At 32.6% G+C, this 17,540-nt stretch overlaps 2 protein-coding genes across 4 annotated transcripts in view; both read right to left on the bottom strand.

Moving 5' to 3' along the window:
• Window positions 1-41: 41 nt before the first annotated feature.
• LOC144838815 (sushi, von Willebrand factor type A, EGF and pentraxin domain-containing protein 1-like) lies at window positions 42-12,206 on the bottom strand. The gene is made up of 19 exons (XM_078694314.1): window positions 12,105-12,206; window positions 11,752-11,910; window positions 10,929-11,135; window positions 9,813-10,031; window positions 9,460-9,633; window positions 8,658-8,843; window positions 7,891-8,064; window positions 7,278-7,466; window positions 6,879-7,073; window positions 6,123-6,290; window positions 5,363-5,563; window positions 4,163-4,339; window positions 3,593-3,793; window positions 3,195-3,383; window positions 2,543-2,725; window positions 1,903-2,127; window positions 1,292-1,563; window positions 436-586; window positions 42-320 (listed from the first exon to the last, which is right to left on the bottom strand). Exons 1-19 carry the CDS (start codon window positions 12,154-12,156, stop codon window positions 304-306), a joined length of 3,339 nt encoding a protein of 1,112 aa, XP_078550440.1. The 5' UTR covers window positions 12,157-12,206; the 3' UTR covers window positions 42-303.
• Window positions 12,207-12,554: 348 nt separating this feature from the next.
• LOC144838848 (mitogen-activated protein kinase kinase kinase 2-like) overlaps window positions 12,555-17,540 on the bottom strand; it is a 40,644-nt gene continuing 35,658 nt past the window's right edge. For all 3 annotated transcript variants that reach the window (XM_078694364.1, XM_078694373.1, XM_078694357.1), the window contains exon 16: window positions 12,555-17,498. In XM_078694364.1, the coding sequence (XP_078550490.1) occupies window positions 17,261-17,498 (238 nt within the window). In that variant the 3' untranslated portion in view covers window positions 12,555-17,260. The remainder of the gene's footprint in view (window positions 17,499-17,540) is intronic.

The raw sequence follows: 17,540 nt of genomic DNA, 5'->3' as shown, positions 1-17,540 counted from the left end.
AACAAAACGCAAAATAAACAAAATAAACAACCTAGAAGAAGTAAATACATGTGTCTTTATTTTCTATGTCAATTGTAAAAAAAAAACCCTACAGAAATTGCCATTAATGCATACAAAGCTAAATAGAGAACGTTAAAAAGGTGTTCAAGAACACACTGCGAGTAACGTAACACCTCCCTTATAATAAACCAGGATGCAGAAATAGTAATTCAAGTCTCCCATGCTTGCCAAGTTTCTATCCAATTGTTTACATACAAATAACACAAAATGCGGACTTAGTTGGTTCACATTCTTTACTAGTCCTTAGTTCTCTATAACATCTATAAGAATAAAAATAATTTATTTTCATTGGCATGGGGGATGTGGAAAATGTATTAATAATACACAAAAATAAATAATATAAAAAAAAATATATTAAATATGTTTAGTATTTACCTGTGGCTTGGCTTGGGCATTTAAGTATTTCGATCTTCATGGCAATTTCATCGTAGCTTTTCAGTGGATAGATTCTCAAAGCGTCAGTAGTAATGTCTTGAGGAAATGTTTGTGCCACAGCCATGTTTTTGTTAATATTCCCTAAGAATTTCTAAAAAGAGAATTTATCCAGAAAAGGTTTTGTTTATTTAGATAACAGTTAATTGGTAAACAAGTACACAGGCAAATGTTAACTTGTGCTCACATTTCTACCCATATTTTGGCACCAAATGCCCTTCATAGATGGAAAAAAGAGTTTCCTGGATGGAAATTTATAAAGGGTCATCTATTAAAGTTATAGTTTTAATTGAATTTGAGTAAAAAAAGTAATGATTATGTGGTTTGTTTAACTGAATGGCACTGATGCATATCTAATGTAATTAAAAATAAATCTAATGTAATTAAAAATAAATACTCCTGTTCAACAAACTGTATTGTTTATTTTAAGTTAATAATAGGGGGGTTTCGCAACCTTACGAATACGATAACGAAAATGGATAAGTCACCATTTCATATTCGTAAAGCGTATTTGTGTCGACGAATATTACCAGTCATATTCGTAACTACAAAACGAGTATAGTTTTTGATCTATTTTTGCACATTTTGCATTTGAATCAGGAATGATTCATGATTATAATATAATTATAGATTTATTGAAAGTAATTTACTAAAAGTAATTTACTAAAATGCCAGACAGATTTTTACTGGCTTACGAAACGAATACGTGTGCGTGACGTATCTGTTTTTGTCATTGTATTCATAGTGTTGCAAAACCTCTCTATTAAGCAAGCTAAATCCAAAAATGTGCTTGCCATACCACATCATCACCAACATTGTTCTTGATAACTTTCCATGTTCCATCCTCACTCTTGTATTCAACACGGTACAGAGTGACCCAGGCCCGTTTACTTGACTTGAGCACAACACCAGACACTGCTTTGATGTTGTTAAACTGAATTTGAAGCAAGGGTTCACTGCCTGTGCTATCTGGCTGAAACTCAACTGAATGACGGGTATTTATCCAGCTGTTAAGACTGTTGCTTGCAGAAGATGACAAAGTTGCTCCGTCTTCTTCTAAGTCACGGCAGTCTAAAACAATGTGGATTAAAACGCGATAGGAAATCTAATGTCAGGATCTGAAGGCACACAAAGTTTATAGATATAATGAAAGATATACAGTATTAACGAAATGGTCTTGGGCATCTAGCACGGCAGACAGATGATGGACAAAAGCTGTCACTGAATGGATACCAAGAAAGTGTAAGACACCAAAGGAAGGCCTGAAGTGAGATGGCAAGAGGGAATTTCCCAAGAAAATGTATAATGTGGCAGTGAGAACAGCATAAAATAGAGAGTTATGGATTCAACTTGGAAAGGCCTTCACTCTGCAGTGGGTTGAAATGGCTAGCAATGATGATGTTTACTTACTTGATTCCCTGCACACTGGCTCTTCTGTAATTAGTGGGTACCAGTCAAAACGACCAGTATTATCTTGTCTACATTCCCTCTGGAAAGCAGGGATGCTCGATATGTACTGATGAGCACAACCAAATCGTACAACACTGCCCTCATTCAAGCTGTCTGAATAGTCATACCATCCAAAGTTTGTGTTGTGAAGCAATGGACAGAATTTACCGCTAGTATAGTTACTTTCTGTACAAACAAAGAAACATAAAAAACATAATACATTTATAAATCTATAACTAGAGGCTATTTTTTTTTTTCTTTTGATTTACTATACAATCTGTCTTTTAGGTAATATGTATCCAATCAAATGACGTCACGATCAATAAGAACAATAAAATCTTTGTATTGTCACGATAATATTACTCTTACAAATCAACATGGACAGCATAAATGGTTGTCCTATAGTTCTAGGATGAAAACCTTTTTGATTTATTACAATTTCTGTAGGAAAAATGCCTATTTACCAACTTATCGTCAATCGTGAGTAGTATAAATGCACCTTTATGGAAGTTTAGCTTTAATTATTTTTTATTGTTATAACCATGGAGTATTGTAACCAATGATAATTTGTATCTCAGTGAGTGTATAGTTTGGTACTCACCATGTACACATTGTGGTTGGTGTAAAACTGCATTATCCAACATGCAACTTGTTTTATTTTCTCCTACTAAGACGTAATTAGCAAAACATTCGTGAATAATAGTTCTATCATCCATTATTTTATAACCTTCCAAAACATTTTCTACCAAACGACCATTTTGTGGAGGACCAAGTACAATGCACCCTGTAGAAAAAGGATGAGACATGAGAAATACGTAGCATAACCACAGTTGTTTATATTTGTATCTATCTATACAAATTCAATTTATTGGTCTAATTCATATAAAAAAAAAAAAAAAATTCTTAATACGCTGCAATTTAATTAACAATTTTTTTTAAAAATAGAAAATAAATATTATAAAAAATATTTCATATATACAATAAAAACTGATTTTAAATAAATGAAATTGTTCATGATCACAACAAAATTTTAACATTCCTTGAAGCTATCAAGGCTTTTTGTTATTGGGGGAGTTAAATTATATTGTAATATCTCAACCAAAAAAGATTTGTTTTCATTTTTTTTTTCATAGAAGAAGTACAGTCTATGATATGAACAATTACCAAGTATTAAATGAAACCCTTGATCATTATAGTGGTTAGGATAAGTATCCACAAAGTGCTCAAGGCGCTGGTTAACTAATCATTTTTACCTAAAATGCATGATGGCGTTTCCGTTGACCATTCTCCATTGTCTAAGCAAATACTTTTTTTCAATGATGAGTCTTGCATCCTATAAGGATTCTGGCATCTAACCTTTCGTTCTGATTTTGGAAATATTTCACCAGAATGTGGGTGGTACGTCACATCAGCATGCGTCATTTCATAACGTGGGCAGGTTGCTGTAGTAAATATAAATTCTCTGAGATTAACGCTAGATCATCTGGTTGTATACCACTTTGATATTTGACTCTGAATTCATATTGAATAACTTAGCTACATGAAAATCAAAATATGGCAACCTGTAGTGTACATGTATAAATGGCAGCTACGTTTTGTTTTAATTGTATGTGTTAAAAAAGTGTTTATTTAATTTATTAATATTACTTACTTATACAAGTCTTTGTTTTATCAAAAGAGCCTAGACTACAGACAGCAGTATAGGAACACACTTTCAATACAGGAATATCATCATCCACAATTTCTGATTCTGTAATCTTCCAATTTGCTATTGTATTTGGTGGGAAGGTTCCATTATTATCACCCTGGTTGTATACCACTTTGAACTTTTCTGTAATCTCGGGACAAGGCTCTGCACATAGAACAATTGATACATATATCATATAGATTCAAACCTGGACCTTCTGCTTGATATGCAGATGTCCTAACCATATATATGTGTTTTAAATTGATATTCATTAGAAAAAAAACATGATGTCATTAACATATCAAGGCAGGATTGTTTCACACAGTCTCACCCAAAAAAAGTTCATTTAGCATAAGCTAACAGTAAAGCTGGGTTGATACCTCCATTGTTTTGTGTTGACCTAAGTAGTAGTACTATTGGACAGAAATGGCCAAAGCTAGCACCTGAAAAGTCTTACAGACTTTGAGTTTAAAAAGGGCACCTCAGAAAAAGGGAGTTTTTTTCAAACTCTACATGTGCAAATTAACTACTTACTCTCTGTGCAACTTGGTAGATAGGGTACAAACGTTTCATTCCAGCATGTTATATAATCCAATTCATCTTCTGACTCGTATCCCATGTTGCAACTCCATTCAACTGTCATTCCGTGGTATACGGTAGCCGTGCCATTGGCCACTTTTCCATTACTGATAGATTGAGTATCACATGTTGCTAACAATAACAAAAGAATTCAGTTACTGTGAAAATTTAATCTAAAAAACTATCTACATTTTATATAAATGACCATACTTGGATGAAGAACATCTATTTGTTAATGCCATCCAATCACAGTAGGTGACCGAGTCTTAAAAACTTATAACTGCCACTGGATTTAGAATTTAATTGATTTTATCAAGGGTAGAACAATAATTTTATTACACATCTAAGGGTATCCTTAACATTTTTGGTTAATTGTTATGTCGAGGTATCATGTTTTCTTTCTCTCATTTCAATGATTGAGGTTACTATTGCAATGTTATGCAATGAGGTGCTGCAGGCCTGAATATTGCATAATGGAAAATTTACTTACAAGATACAAGAAGGTCAAAATTTTACAATTTTGAGATATGTTTTGTATCAAAGTGATAAATATTTAAATAAATGAATACAAGTTACTATCTTTTAAAGTTTTGATTAAATAAATTGCATGCCATGTCACCGGCACAGATCTGGAGGGGGGGGGGGGTGGTTGACATGTCCCCCCACATATTTTATAGTGGGGGATTGTCCCTCTCACTTTTCGACAGCGAAATCATAAAATTGTTGAAATGAAATTTCAGAAAATGCAGTATCTAAGAAGAATAGATTTTGCGTGAATATAACCAATGGCGCATCAGGACCAGTGCCTAAAAAGTGCGTAACCCAAAATAATTGTATTCTTCTGGGCCAAATTTGTATGTGCTCAGAAATCGATTGAAACAACCTATAAATGACTGAAAGATCCGGGCTTCTTGGTGCTTCGCTCGCAAAGTAATTCATTTTTATACATCCCCTCCACTATTAAAAACGGATCTGCGCCGCTGTGCTATGTACAGTGTTGAAAATCTGAAACGGTTTGTGGAAATTCCATTCAAGTTGAAAGCAGCTAGTTAAAGTGACTATAGAAATAGTAGATGTGTTATAAAAACAAATAATAATATTTTCAACTTGTAAACATTAGTATTAAGTATATAATCAATTTAATTTAAAACATACTTAACAAACATTCTGGGGAACTTTCTGGTAAAAATTCTCCTTTAGCACATACTCTTTCCTTTGATGTATCTGGACTTATCTTGTAGCCTTCATTACACTGGTATGTAACTGTTGTTTGAGGTGGAAACATTCCGCTGGCATCTTGCGTTGAACTGTATATGATTTCACCATCGCTAATCGGTGAAAGGCTGGAACATGGATCTGTAATTATTATATTACCATTATTAATTAAAATTTTTTATTAAGTCTCACTAAAGAGTCATTTGAACTCATGTGAAATATCAATTTTCTGTCAAATACATACTACAGTTAACTCTCCCAATACTGAACACCTTTGGGCTGGCCAAATATGGTTTTCTGGAAAGTCTGGTATTGGGAATGTTTTATTAATGGTAAAAACGAATTTGGGACTGTTTGGACAAGAAAAGTCTAGTATTGGGAGAGTTTTGGGTTTTCGGAGAGTCCGTTATTGGGACAGTTGAGTGTATAAGCATTTAGCATAACATGCTCATATTCAGTGTGTGCGTTCATAATCAGTGTTCTGTGATTCATAACCATTTCGAAACGTAAGCTGCACTGCACACAAAATCTAATAAGATCATCAAAATAGTATTGGATAATATCAAAAACACATTTTCTTGAGGGAAATGAGGATTTAATGGTTAATAATTCATGTTTATGACAAGATCTATGTCAACATTTTTAACCAGTTGTATGAATAGGAACTATGTATATGTTATGTACCATGAGTTATAATTACCTTCAATACATATTGGAGGTGTTAATACTTTATTAAAACAATATGCTACAGATGAGGGACTGACGGTATATCCAGAGTCACAATTGTAAATGACGTAATCGTCATGGTTAACTGTGACAGGATTGTCAACTGGATAACCGTTATCAATTTGAGGTACATCACATGTTGCTGTAAAATAAAAGTATAACATAATGCATTGTTATGAACATATAGTCAAACACATTTTCAATCATTTTTTATATTGTTTAGTTTTTTGCCAGACCTTCTTCCTAAAAAATAAACAAACAAAAGGTTATGTAAAGAGTATTTACCATTTGCTGTATGTAAATCAGATGAAAAGCTCTGTCTACACTATCAAACTTTATGTGAGAACAAAATATGATGCGCCCATATATGGACATGATGATGTCATACATTTTTTGGGCACATCACACTTTTTTTGTCAAACTAGTTTGATAGTGTAGACAGAGCTTAAGCAGCAGTCATACAATCTCCTACTAACATTTTATTTATTTGTTCTTTCTTTAAACTGAATTACACTTTCAATACAAATGTACTGATTTCCAAAATGGTTCAGTAAACATAATTATAATAAAAATAACAAATTAAAAAGAAAAACAGAAAGAAAGAAAAGAGAAATAAAACTATTTAATTGTGAAGGCAAAACGGTTAATACATATATGTTTTCTGTAGTGAAGATTTAAAAGTTGCCAAAGACATATTATGCCAAAAACATACTAAAATGATCCTTCTTACTTATTGTACAAGTTACTTCTTCTCCATTGAAATTTCCCAGTTGACAAGTTCTCATTGTATCTCCATCAGTTTCTTCATATCCTTCAATACAAGAGTAAGTTGCAACTGTCCCAGGCAAAAATAAACCTTCATCATTTTGTGTGTTGGAATATTCTATTGCACCGTTTTCAGTTACTTCTAATGGGTCACAAGGATCTGAAATGGAAACAGGTTATGTATGAAGAGAGAACTCTGTACTGTTGAATGACAATGTGAAAGAGTAAGAAAGAAGCAGATTTTTTCGGCTCTGTTAGATCACTGGGCTTGCATGGTATGTTCCAATTTGATGGTACATATGCTTTCCACATCTATTGAAGAATAAATGAGTGACTACTGTAAAGTAAACATAGATTTACATACCTTCAGTACAAACAGGATTAAATGACATTAGTCCTGTAGCAAGACACGTCCACAAGCTTGTGTCAGAGTTCAACGTGTACCCATCTTTACAACTTATACTGTACTGCGTTCCTTCATCTACTCGTTCTCCAACAATGTATTTCGAAATGAGGTTGAGGTTTTCTGGAATTTCAGGTAAAATGCATTGCCCTGTATAAAATAAAAAGAGGAATAAATTAGTAATAATGCATGATAAATATGTTATGTTTAATAATCAACTGTGTAAAGCTCAGTCTACACTATCAAACTTTATGTGACAAAAAATGTGATGTGCCATATATGGTCATATTACTCCCATATTTGGGCACATCACACTTTTTTTGTCAAACTAGTTTGATAGTGTAGACAGAGCTTAAGGAAAGAGTGCCATTTTGTGCGGTGTGGATGTTAACTTTGGTGTTATTCATGTCCGTTGACAAGTCTGAATGCAGTGAGAAATTGTGAGAATTGTCCATACTGTGCTTATAAATGTGCATTGTACTTTTACTATTAGCTTTGACCCATCAAAGTGTTCCCTTATATGGTTGTTCCTTGAATAGGGGTGTCGCAAAGGAGGGAGACCTACTGTACTTACCTATGCATTTTGGAAGAGGCTCTGACCACTGGTTATCTGCTTCGCAATATATAGATGCTATTCCTTCAATTCTAAAACCATCATCACATCTAAACACTATATAGCCTTGATAACCAAAGTCATCTCCATTCCGTGTACCGTTCAGAGGTGTTCCCGGGTTTCCACAGTTCACAGCTTAAATAGACAAATCAGTTATATGTATTTTATAAAAAAAGATGGCTACACACATTTTCCTTAGATTCATATTTGACATGCTGGAAGCAAGGAGTGTTGAAATTAAAATTGATAAAACTTGGGATATATTTCTGGACAGATTGTTATTGTGCTCAGTATCATTGGTCACCATAAGTACTGTATCATCAGAAGTATATTGCTGCTATATATATAATATAAGGTACAACATTGAAATGTACAATGCTAACAATACCAAAGTCACATCAATGATTTTGGACTGAACATACCAAAAATCAGACTGTACCTGACAGTGCTAATTTTTTTATCTTATTTCATACACATACAACAGCGAGTAACTCACCAATTACAGGATGGATAAACTATTTGTTGGTGCTATTACGGTGCTTATAAACTAAGACACATTTGAGGCTTAGGAAGTGGAGTTGAAAGAGTCGTGAGTTACAACCCTGGCACAACAGGATAGAAGTTGAACCCTGGGATTGGAATGCAAGCATGTTAACCACCAAGCTAAAGCTCCACTCCAACTTAGTCTGAACTTAAATTAATAAATCATCTATATAAAGGTACTGTACCTTCGCATGTCTGTGGGCTGTGATTCCATGTTGCGTCTGCTTGACAGGTTGCTTTAACCAATTGCAAATTAGTTCCAGTCACTACAAACCCGCTATTACAATTAATCCTGATTGTTTTGCCATATGTATATTCTGTTCCAAATAAATAACCATCTTCCGGTTCTGGTATAAATGGACACCTAATTGCTAATGAAAAAAAGTATTGTTTATTTAAATTGGCATGATCATGTTGTTAGAATGCATGATACTTATATACGCATACTCCACTCTGCATCTGCCTGGCATACTCTAAAATGCACTTTAGTATAAATACTTACAATTACATACGGGAACGGACCCACTCCACTCTGCATCTGCCTGGCATACTCTAAAATGCACTGTAGTAGTATAAATACTTACGATTACATACAAGAACGGACCCACTCCACTCTGCATCTGCCTGGCATACTCTAAAATGCACTGTAGTAGTATAAATACTTACGATTACATAAAAGAACGAACCCACTCCACTCTGCATCTGCCTGGCATACTCTAAAATGCACTGTAGGTATAAACACTTACGATTACATACAGGAACGAACCTACTCCACTCTGCATCTGCCTGGCATACTCTAAAATGCACTGTAGGTATAAATACTTACGATTACATACAGGAACGGACCCACTCCACTCTGCATCTGCCTGGCATACTCTAAAATGCACTGTAGTAGTATAAATACTTACGATTACATACGGGAATGGACCCACTCCACTCTGCATCTGCCTGGCATACTCTAAAATGCACTTTAGTATAAATACTTACGATTACATACAGGAACGGACCCACTCCACTCAGCATTTGCCTGGCATACTCTATAATTTCTTCCAGATAGCGCATAGCCTGTATAACACTCAAATGTGACTGAACTTCCAAAGTTAAAAACATTTCCATTTCTTCTTCCGTTTGATACAGACCCAGGAAAGCCACAGCTAACAGCTAAATTGAATGTAAATAAAACATAAATTTAAGAAGAAAATAACTGACAAACTTTATTTTACTTGTGTTTTATCCTATATGAAATTTTAAAAAACATTATCATAATTATGACCACTACTAAATGTTCATTTATGATCTTTTTTATCGATTTCATTTACAAGTCTCTTTCAAAAACTTACGAGTACAAGGCACAGACGGATCAACCTCAGTCCAGTTAGCGATTGATGAGTTGAATACATCCCGTTCACAAGTAATATAAGGAATTCTTTTGCGACTAGAATAACCATAATCACAAGTGTATTGAAGACGTTCCCCAATGCCATATATTTCACGATTTTTACCATTTACAGTACCATTGTGTACTGTATACTCCACAAAAGGAGGTTCACCACAACCCACTAAAATAGAAGTAAATAACATAATTACAATGATAGGGATAATGCATCCCTTTGGTGTAACTATCGTATGAAGACTATTAGATCTCTTAATGTATGCTACAATAATGCTATGCGCCGTATACTTAATGTCTCTAGAAGTAGTAGTGCCAGTGCAATGTTTATTGAATGAAAATCTACCTATGGTTTCATGCAACGTATGTTGAATAGTGGTAACATCCTTGTTGCTTGTGTTTGCAAACATATGCTCCATAACTCCAAAATGTATTGTAGATGGAGAAGCATTCTATATACTTAAGTTTAGAGTTTACGATTTTTCTTTTTCTGTTTATAAGTTTATTAATATGGATGATATTGAATTGAATAATACAACAAGTGCAATATAGTGCATATGTAGTGCCATATATAATTTATGTAATAGATAGTCAAAACACAAAACTGATTAAACTGAAGAAAGTAGTCTATTGATTGAAAATCTTGTTTATTGAAAAGTAGATGAAAAAGCGCTGTTTGGTTGTATATATAACACCTACAGTAGTCCACTGCGCTTTAATTGCCATTGTATAAAGGACAAAATACGAATCCAGTATCCTACAATTACTTACTTTACAATGAATGAATGACAATTCACCAACCCAATCCCTTTGACTGTTATTTATTGTGTTTAAGCGTGGTTCCCACTAGAACGCAACGTATCTACGCAAAGTGCTGTATTGCGTAAACACAAGTGGGAACCGACGACGCAATAGTGCTGCAAACATCTTAGGTTTGATTTCACGCAGGCGGGGGCAAACACAATGATTGGAAGGGCATTTTCTTACGTTGTGTAGATTGCGTTACGTTGCGTCGCTAGTGGGAACCAAGCATTATATCTAGCGATAATAATAAAATCATACTCACCATCTGTGATACAAGTCGGTGTCTCACCACTCCAACGTTCATCCCCACGACACATTCTAACGCTTAATGATTCATCAGATAGTTTGTAGCCAGGGCTGCAGCTATAAGTGGCGCTAGTTGCAAAACGTATCCGATCATCTGAATACGACACACTCAATCCAACAGTAGGCTCTCCAAGGTCAGCAACATCACAGTAGTTGTCTCGAACTGTAAATGACGGTATACTACGTCATCAGAAAGTGTGTTTAGAGAGACGAATGATATTGGACCAAATCCAGATTTGAACCAGGCCCTTCAATATATAGCATTCAGTGCCATTAATACCAATAATAGTGCTAATAATTCTTATAGTTTCAAATTGTTTAAATAATGATAATTGGAACAAAATAATATATAAGTTGCTGCTATGCTTCTATGCCTAGGAATAAATAAATATAAAATAAAATATTGTACAATCCACACTGTATATACACCTATATGGCTTTTTATATGACATCGGTGTAACGCAAGCTGGCCGAATGACTGAATGGGCAGTGCAACATCATGCTATGGAGTTAGGTTAGGGTTCGAACCCCATTAGTACCATTTTGTTTTACTCACCATCTTCTTTATTGACAATCGTATTTTCTCACCATTACCTAGGGATGTTTTTTTCCTTTAAGTTTCAAGGGCCTTAGGCCAGATCTTCTCATAGGCATAGATATAGCATGCAGATTGCATTTACGCCTGGAAATAGATGTATCAACTTCGAAAATAAAATAATGGGTGTAAAAAAATATCCCTTCCCCCATTTTTGGGGGTTAAAATGATAAAAAATACTTACAAACTGGGATACAAACTGAACCACATATATCATCACACCTACACCGTCTCTTGCCCTTGCATTTCTTTGTATCTGAACATTCCGCACTTTCGCGATTACATCTACGGCCGGTTCGGTCTACTTCGGTTTCATTGTACGCACAATCTTGTGCACTTATCACTAAAAAAGAACAAAGTTACAGAAAATAAATTTTACAAAAAAGTTATCTTTATCACTATATAATAAGATAATATTATAATTGATTTGGCAATGCAATGTTGTATGAACATGACAAGATTGTTCGAAACTACAGCAAAATATACAGTACATATGCAAACAATTGGAAACACAATTAAATTACAATAACAACTTACCAGTTACAAAGAGTAGCAACACAAACACATAAAATACCGGTGGGATTGACATCTTTACCAAGAATAAATTCTTGATTGTATGATTCCTCTTGCGGTCAAGTGTAATACTGTGTACTTTTTCATTTCCTTGTATTCAGCAAGGCTTGGTAACAAGGCTTGGTGGCAAGGCTTGGTATGAAGGAAACTAACAGGAAATCCTGGATATATCCAAATAAAGGAAATGCCTCGACAGTGATTAATGATAGATAAAACTTCTCCCTATAATTAATATATTTCTTAAAAAATTAAAAACAATTTGGTTTGGTAACTCAATAGACAATGGAAATTATTATTAACAAGAATAGAAACTACAGTTCAGGTTGTTGACAAGCAAAACAGAAACTACAACATTAGTTGTGACAGCAGGCACCATACATATGCCACATTACACAACTCAAAATACAACATAAACAAGCAAAAACACCAAGTACATATTGCAACAATAGGCACCATGGGATACATATAAGCAACATTAAACAACTCAAAAAACAACATCAACAAGCAAAAACACAAACTACATTGGCACCATACAATATTGTACATCAATAGACTCAACATAATGAATCCATAAAACACAGAAATAAGAAACAAGACAATTGATTTGTGTATTAGTCTTTATTTTACACTTTTGTATAAAATAGAATAAACAATACTTAATCGCAGATGTTTGCCAATATTATATTGTAGGCCAAGCTTAATATATCATTACCAGCGAAATATAAAGACATATTATATATTCTTTCAAATTATCAATTATACAATTACCTATAACTTACTTTTCACTATTAAATTAAGTGAATTTTAGACATCTACAAAATACAATTTAGTAAAAAGACAAAATTATAAATTACAGATTTCACGCTTGGTAATGTCTGTTTCTTCTGTCTACAATATACCACTTAAAATTTGGTTTTAACAATATTTACAAAATTATAGACAATTTTATACCGATTCATACTATAAAATTTTCAAATTCTTGATCTACAAGTAAAAAAGTCTGTTGGTTTTAGTGTTATTAAGGTCTTGTTCACACAAGAACATTCTTGATTCTTAGACAATAGTCTAAACAGTATAATTAGCTGACATCATAGACCTAATTTATAAGTCCATGCTCACATCAAGCTTGACTCAGATCCCTATGTTAAGAGAGAATAGAATAGTTTGGAGTTGTTCAAATGCCTTTTTGCAAAAAAAAAGTTACATTGGCAACAGAAAATACATCCATGATAATAAACAACATGTAAATGTATATTTTAGTGTACTTGTTAAAACCAAAACAATAAAAACCTGAGTAAAACATTAGCGACATTCAAGATTTCTGTTTGAATTTGATCACATGTGGTTATCTATCCAATAATCATTTGCAAAACATTCAGAATTAAAATATTCGAGCATTTTTTTTTTATTTTACAATGATAAATTGTAATCTTGGGTGGTTTGTGAAAATCAATAAATACTTTTTATGGAAAAAGAATTTGGAATTCAGAAAACTGAACAATTTTTATTTACGGTTAATTACTATTTTTACAATGGTCTTCTAATAGTTTAATAGTATACAAGATTTAAGACAATATTGTCAATCAAATACACCCTATCAAAGGCAGTAAGAAGAAAGCAATCTATATTGCAATCTTCCCCTACAAATATGTTCCCACCCCCACCCTTCAAAGAGCTGCGCTGGGATAGATGGCAAAATCTTGTGTTTTACGGTGTAGGAAATAGTTTTTTAATCTCTCCACGGTTTACCAAGGAGTGGTATAAACTATCAACAAATGACCTTATGAGGTTCATTCAACTACAATTACCAGTTATAAACATGAACTTTGTCTATTTTATTTTTATACCAGTTATATAGATTGTTATCAGTGAAATCTGGAATAACCATCCATCACTTTCACTTTGCACAATTAGATAAACTTATCAAAATGATGACAAATCACTATTCAAGAAATAAAGGGATAAGAATTACACCTCTGTATATCCTTAATATCTCCAAAATTGTATTCTTACTTTCTCGTCCAAAGGAATATATAATTGTTTAAATGTTAAAAAAAAAATTAATTGAAAAGACATAAAATGGAGAATTTAAGGTGGGCTAAGTTATGAAATTACCAAATGTCTATCACTAGTATGAAGGGGAAACTACAAATATTTACTTTTTATATCATAATTTTGTTTCATTTTTAACTAATTTACACACTATTGTTGTTAAATTACAGGTGAATTTTTATTTTGTTACATTGTTGGTTAATTTGCATAAATATTGATACATGATCGATTAACCATTCATTACACCAATCAGAACGCAGATTTCTACCACATGGTATTTCTCTTTGTTCTAAAGAATCATATTGAATAAACCAATCAAATAAAAGTAAAAATACTTATTTTACTGCAGATGCATTGTTATATAAATTATATATTATCAATAATTATTATATATAATGTAACAATCAAAGTGATATACGACTGAAAAATTTAGACATAATTTAAATAAAAAATAATAGTATCTATTGTAATCATGAATAAAATAGATGATATATAGCACTTTATATAAGCTAAAATAATAAAATATTTATAATAATGCTTTGTAACAAATAATTAATATATAATTTAATTGTGATATACACACATGTAATAATCTATAATTCATAAATACTTGATCACTTCTTTTACCACATCCAAAGGTCGATATTATTTGTCATGTTTAGTCAATAAAATGACTAACAATCATGTATTTTATCAATATCTATTTTGATATGTTATATACAAATACCATATTCATAAAGCACCATGTGTGAAGCAATATCATGACACCATGTTCCCTATACTATATCTCTATATTATATAATATGTACAGTATAATAGTCAGATTCTATAATACACTGTCACATATTTATCACATGTGATGCCTGAATTATCACATGCGATACATACGTAAGACTGTTTAACAGAATTTGCCTATGATATTCTACAAATTATAGATACAGTACCAAGAATCACCAAAAATAATGTAAATAATTCATATTTTGTTATGGTTAACTTAAAAAGGAATTTTACCAGAAAGTGAAAAAAAAAACAGTGCTGTAAATGTTGATGCTGCACAAGTGTATACAATCTAGTACTGTGTTACAATGGCAATCTACAGTTTCTTGAGATATTGAATATCCAGTTTATAAAGGAGGAGAAAGAATGATTTTATTGAAAAGGCACTGAGGGGCTGAAATGTCGCAAATGATATCGATAACTCATATGTACTACAGAAGAACCCCTAATAAGGGGAAACATTCGGGGCCCGGCAAAGTATCCCTTTAATACACCATGCAATGAAGCGTAACAGAAGTAGCATAGTCCGGAGGATAGTTTTTTTATTTAGAAATTCATAAATCATTAACGGACAAACGACAAAAATTATGTCAATAGGCCGTTAAGGAATTATGCTTTGATGAACAGCATTGTTCGTGATACTGTAAGCCATAGTTGTTTGCTCATCAAGAAAGTGTCCCCTGAATGGGGGTGGGCCAAATGAAGGGTTCTCCTGCATTTTTATACATTTTTAAAATAATAGTATTTGGGAAATATATGTAAATTTACTATTTAAAAAATAGATCAGACTACAACGCAAGTCTGATAATTTTTTAATTTTGGATGAAAATGGAATAAATATGAAATCAAATTCAAACCTACATTATTATTATAAATTAATATGACAGGAAAGAAAATGGAATATTTTATTCATCTTAATATCACATTTAAAATACTAAATAAATTACACAATTTAAACAATATGTAATTGGTAATTGTCAAACACAATCTAATTGTATACAATACTTTTTTTTGGCAAATTGATACAAAAACCTCCAGCAGCAAAAATATGCCATAGAACTAATGACTCCCTAAGTTGCTTGAATAGTACGTTTTCAATGGAATAAATTTGCATAAAATTCCAAGGTGTTTTTCTTATTATTTTCATTTAAAAAAACTTATCTGATAACAAGAAAGGCACTTTCAATCAAACTTGCTTGGATTTACCCCATAAAAAAAGCTAAAAAATTTGTGAGATAAGAAATTACGTATTGCAATGAATTTTTGGTATTCATTTAAACATAACCCAATCACAACTTTGTAGCTATATTTTCCAATGATTATAACATAACATTAAGTGTTTATATTTACTCATTTCATTATGTTTTTTTTAATTGACTAATTAATATAATAGTCACAGGTGTGTTCAGATGCGAGTTGTAATGGTATCTTAGCTAACGAACTTGGGTAGTGGACAACATCATTTATCGACAAAAGGAAAAAAGCAAATTGAGATTTTCAAATATTTCAAAGCTACCGTTATTCCCAATGCATTGAAAATTATGTATATGTCATTAACTACAACACTTTTACTATTTGCACATCTGAACACTCTTATAGACCATGTCTTCCTCTCCAATTTATAAATGATTGTATAGAAACCTTCATATGTAACTTCCTCTTGATCAGGTTTTCAAAAACATCTTGAAATCGAATCAGACATTTTTAACTTTTATAAAATGACTTAGTATAAAAGCAAGTTCACTTTCGCAGTGAATTTTTACTCAAATATAAAGAAAAACATGAGAAAGTGCAAAAACAGCTACAGATATGTAAGTGAGTAGACAAAATATGTTTTAAATTTCAACCTGTCTGAATGATGAAATATAAATGTACTTCATTTGAGAATTGTTGTCAATAATATCACCTCCAGTATATTGTTTGTGTTTCCACTTTGTTTCCATTTACTTCATTTTCAAACATGCTTTTCATTTAGTCTTTTCATGAAATATATTGTCTGCATGTTTTGTTGTGAAGTACTCAAGAAATTAAATTTCTATGAGTGATATAAAGCACATATCAGCGTCTTTTATAAGATAAGGAAACAACGCACTGTAACTGCATTCCAGGTGTATTCTCTATTTCATATAAGCAGGCTGAAATTACCTGCCAACAGCCTAAAAGTCGATTTCCACTGCTTGCATTTATAGGTCACTTTTATGCATATATTCTTCATGCTTCAAGATTCAACATATTTCATTGTTTGGATCCATAATATATTTTACTGAAGAATACAGCATTGACACAATTCCTTATTCCATATTAAACTGACTAACGAAGCGGTGACCTAAAAGTTGTACAGCCAGTGGCCTGTCTTTTGGCGCTTGTTGAAATGTACATCGTATGAAGTCTTTAGCGTCATTTGACACGTTTCCAGGAAGTGATGGGTTTGTAGGTTGGGTAGCAATCTTAAATATGGCGGCCATCGCTTCAAACTCGGCCCATGGCGGCTTGGTTGTTAACATTTCTACTACTGTGCAACCAATACTCCTAAAAACAAAAATACATAACTTTAATATAACTATTTAAAAT

Source organism: Antedon bifida, chromosome 1 (assembly GCF_963402885.1).
Source record: "Antedon bifida chromosome 1, ecAntBifi1.1, whole genome shotgun sequence".
Taxonomy (NCBI): domain Eukaryota; kingdom Metazoa; phylum Echinodermata; class Crinoidea; order Comatulida; family Antedonidae; genus Antedon; species Antedon bifida.
This window is presented reverse-complemented; position numbering and strand designations above follow the sequence as displayed.

Coding starts and splice junctions, on each gene's coding strand:
- LOC144838815 (XM_078694314.1), bottom strand. CDS start 12,156: ATGTCAATCCCACCGGTATTTTATGTGTTTGTGTTGCTACTCTTTGTA. Junction 7,467..7,890: donor GCCTCTTCCAAAATGCATAG/GTAAGTACAGTA, acceptor TATTTTATACAG/GGCAATGCATTTTACCTGAA. Junction 2,128..2,542: donor CCAACCACAATGTGTACATG/GTGAGTACCAAA, acceptor TTGTTTGTACAG/AAAGTAACTATACTAGCGGT.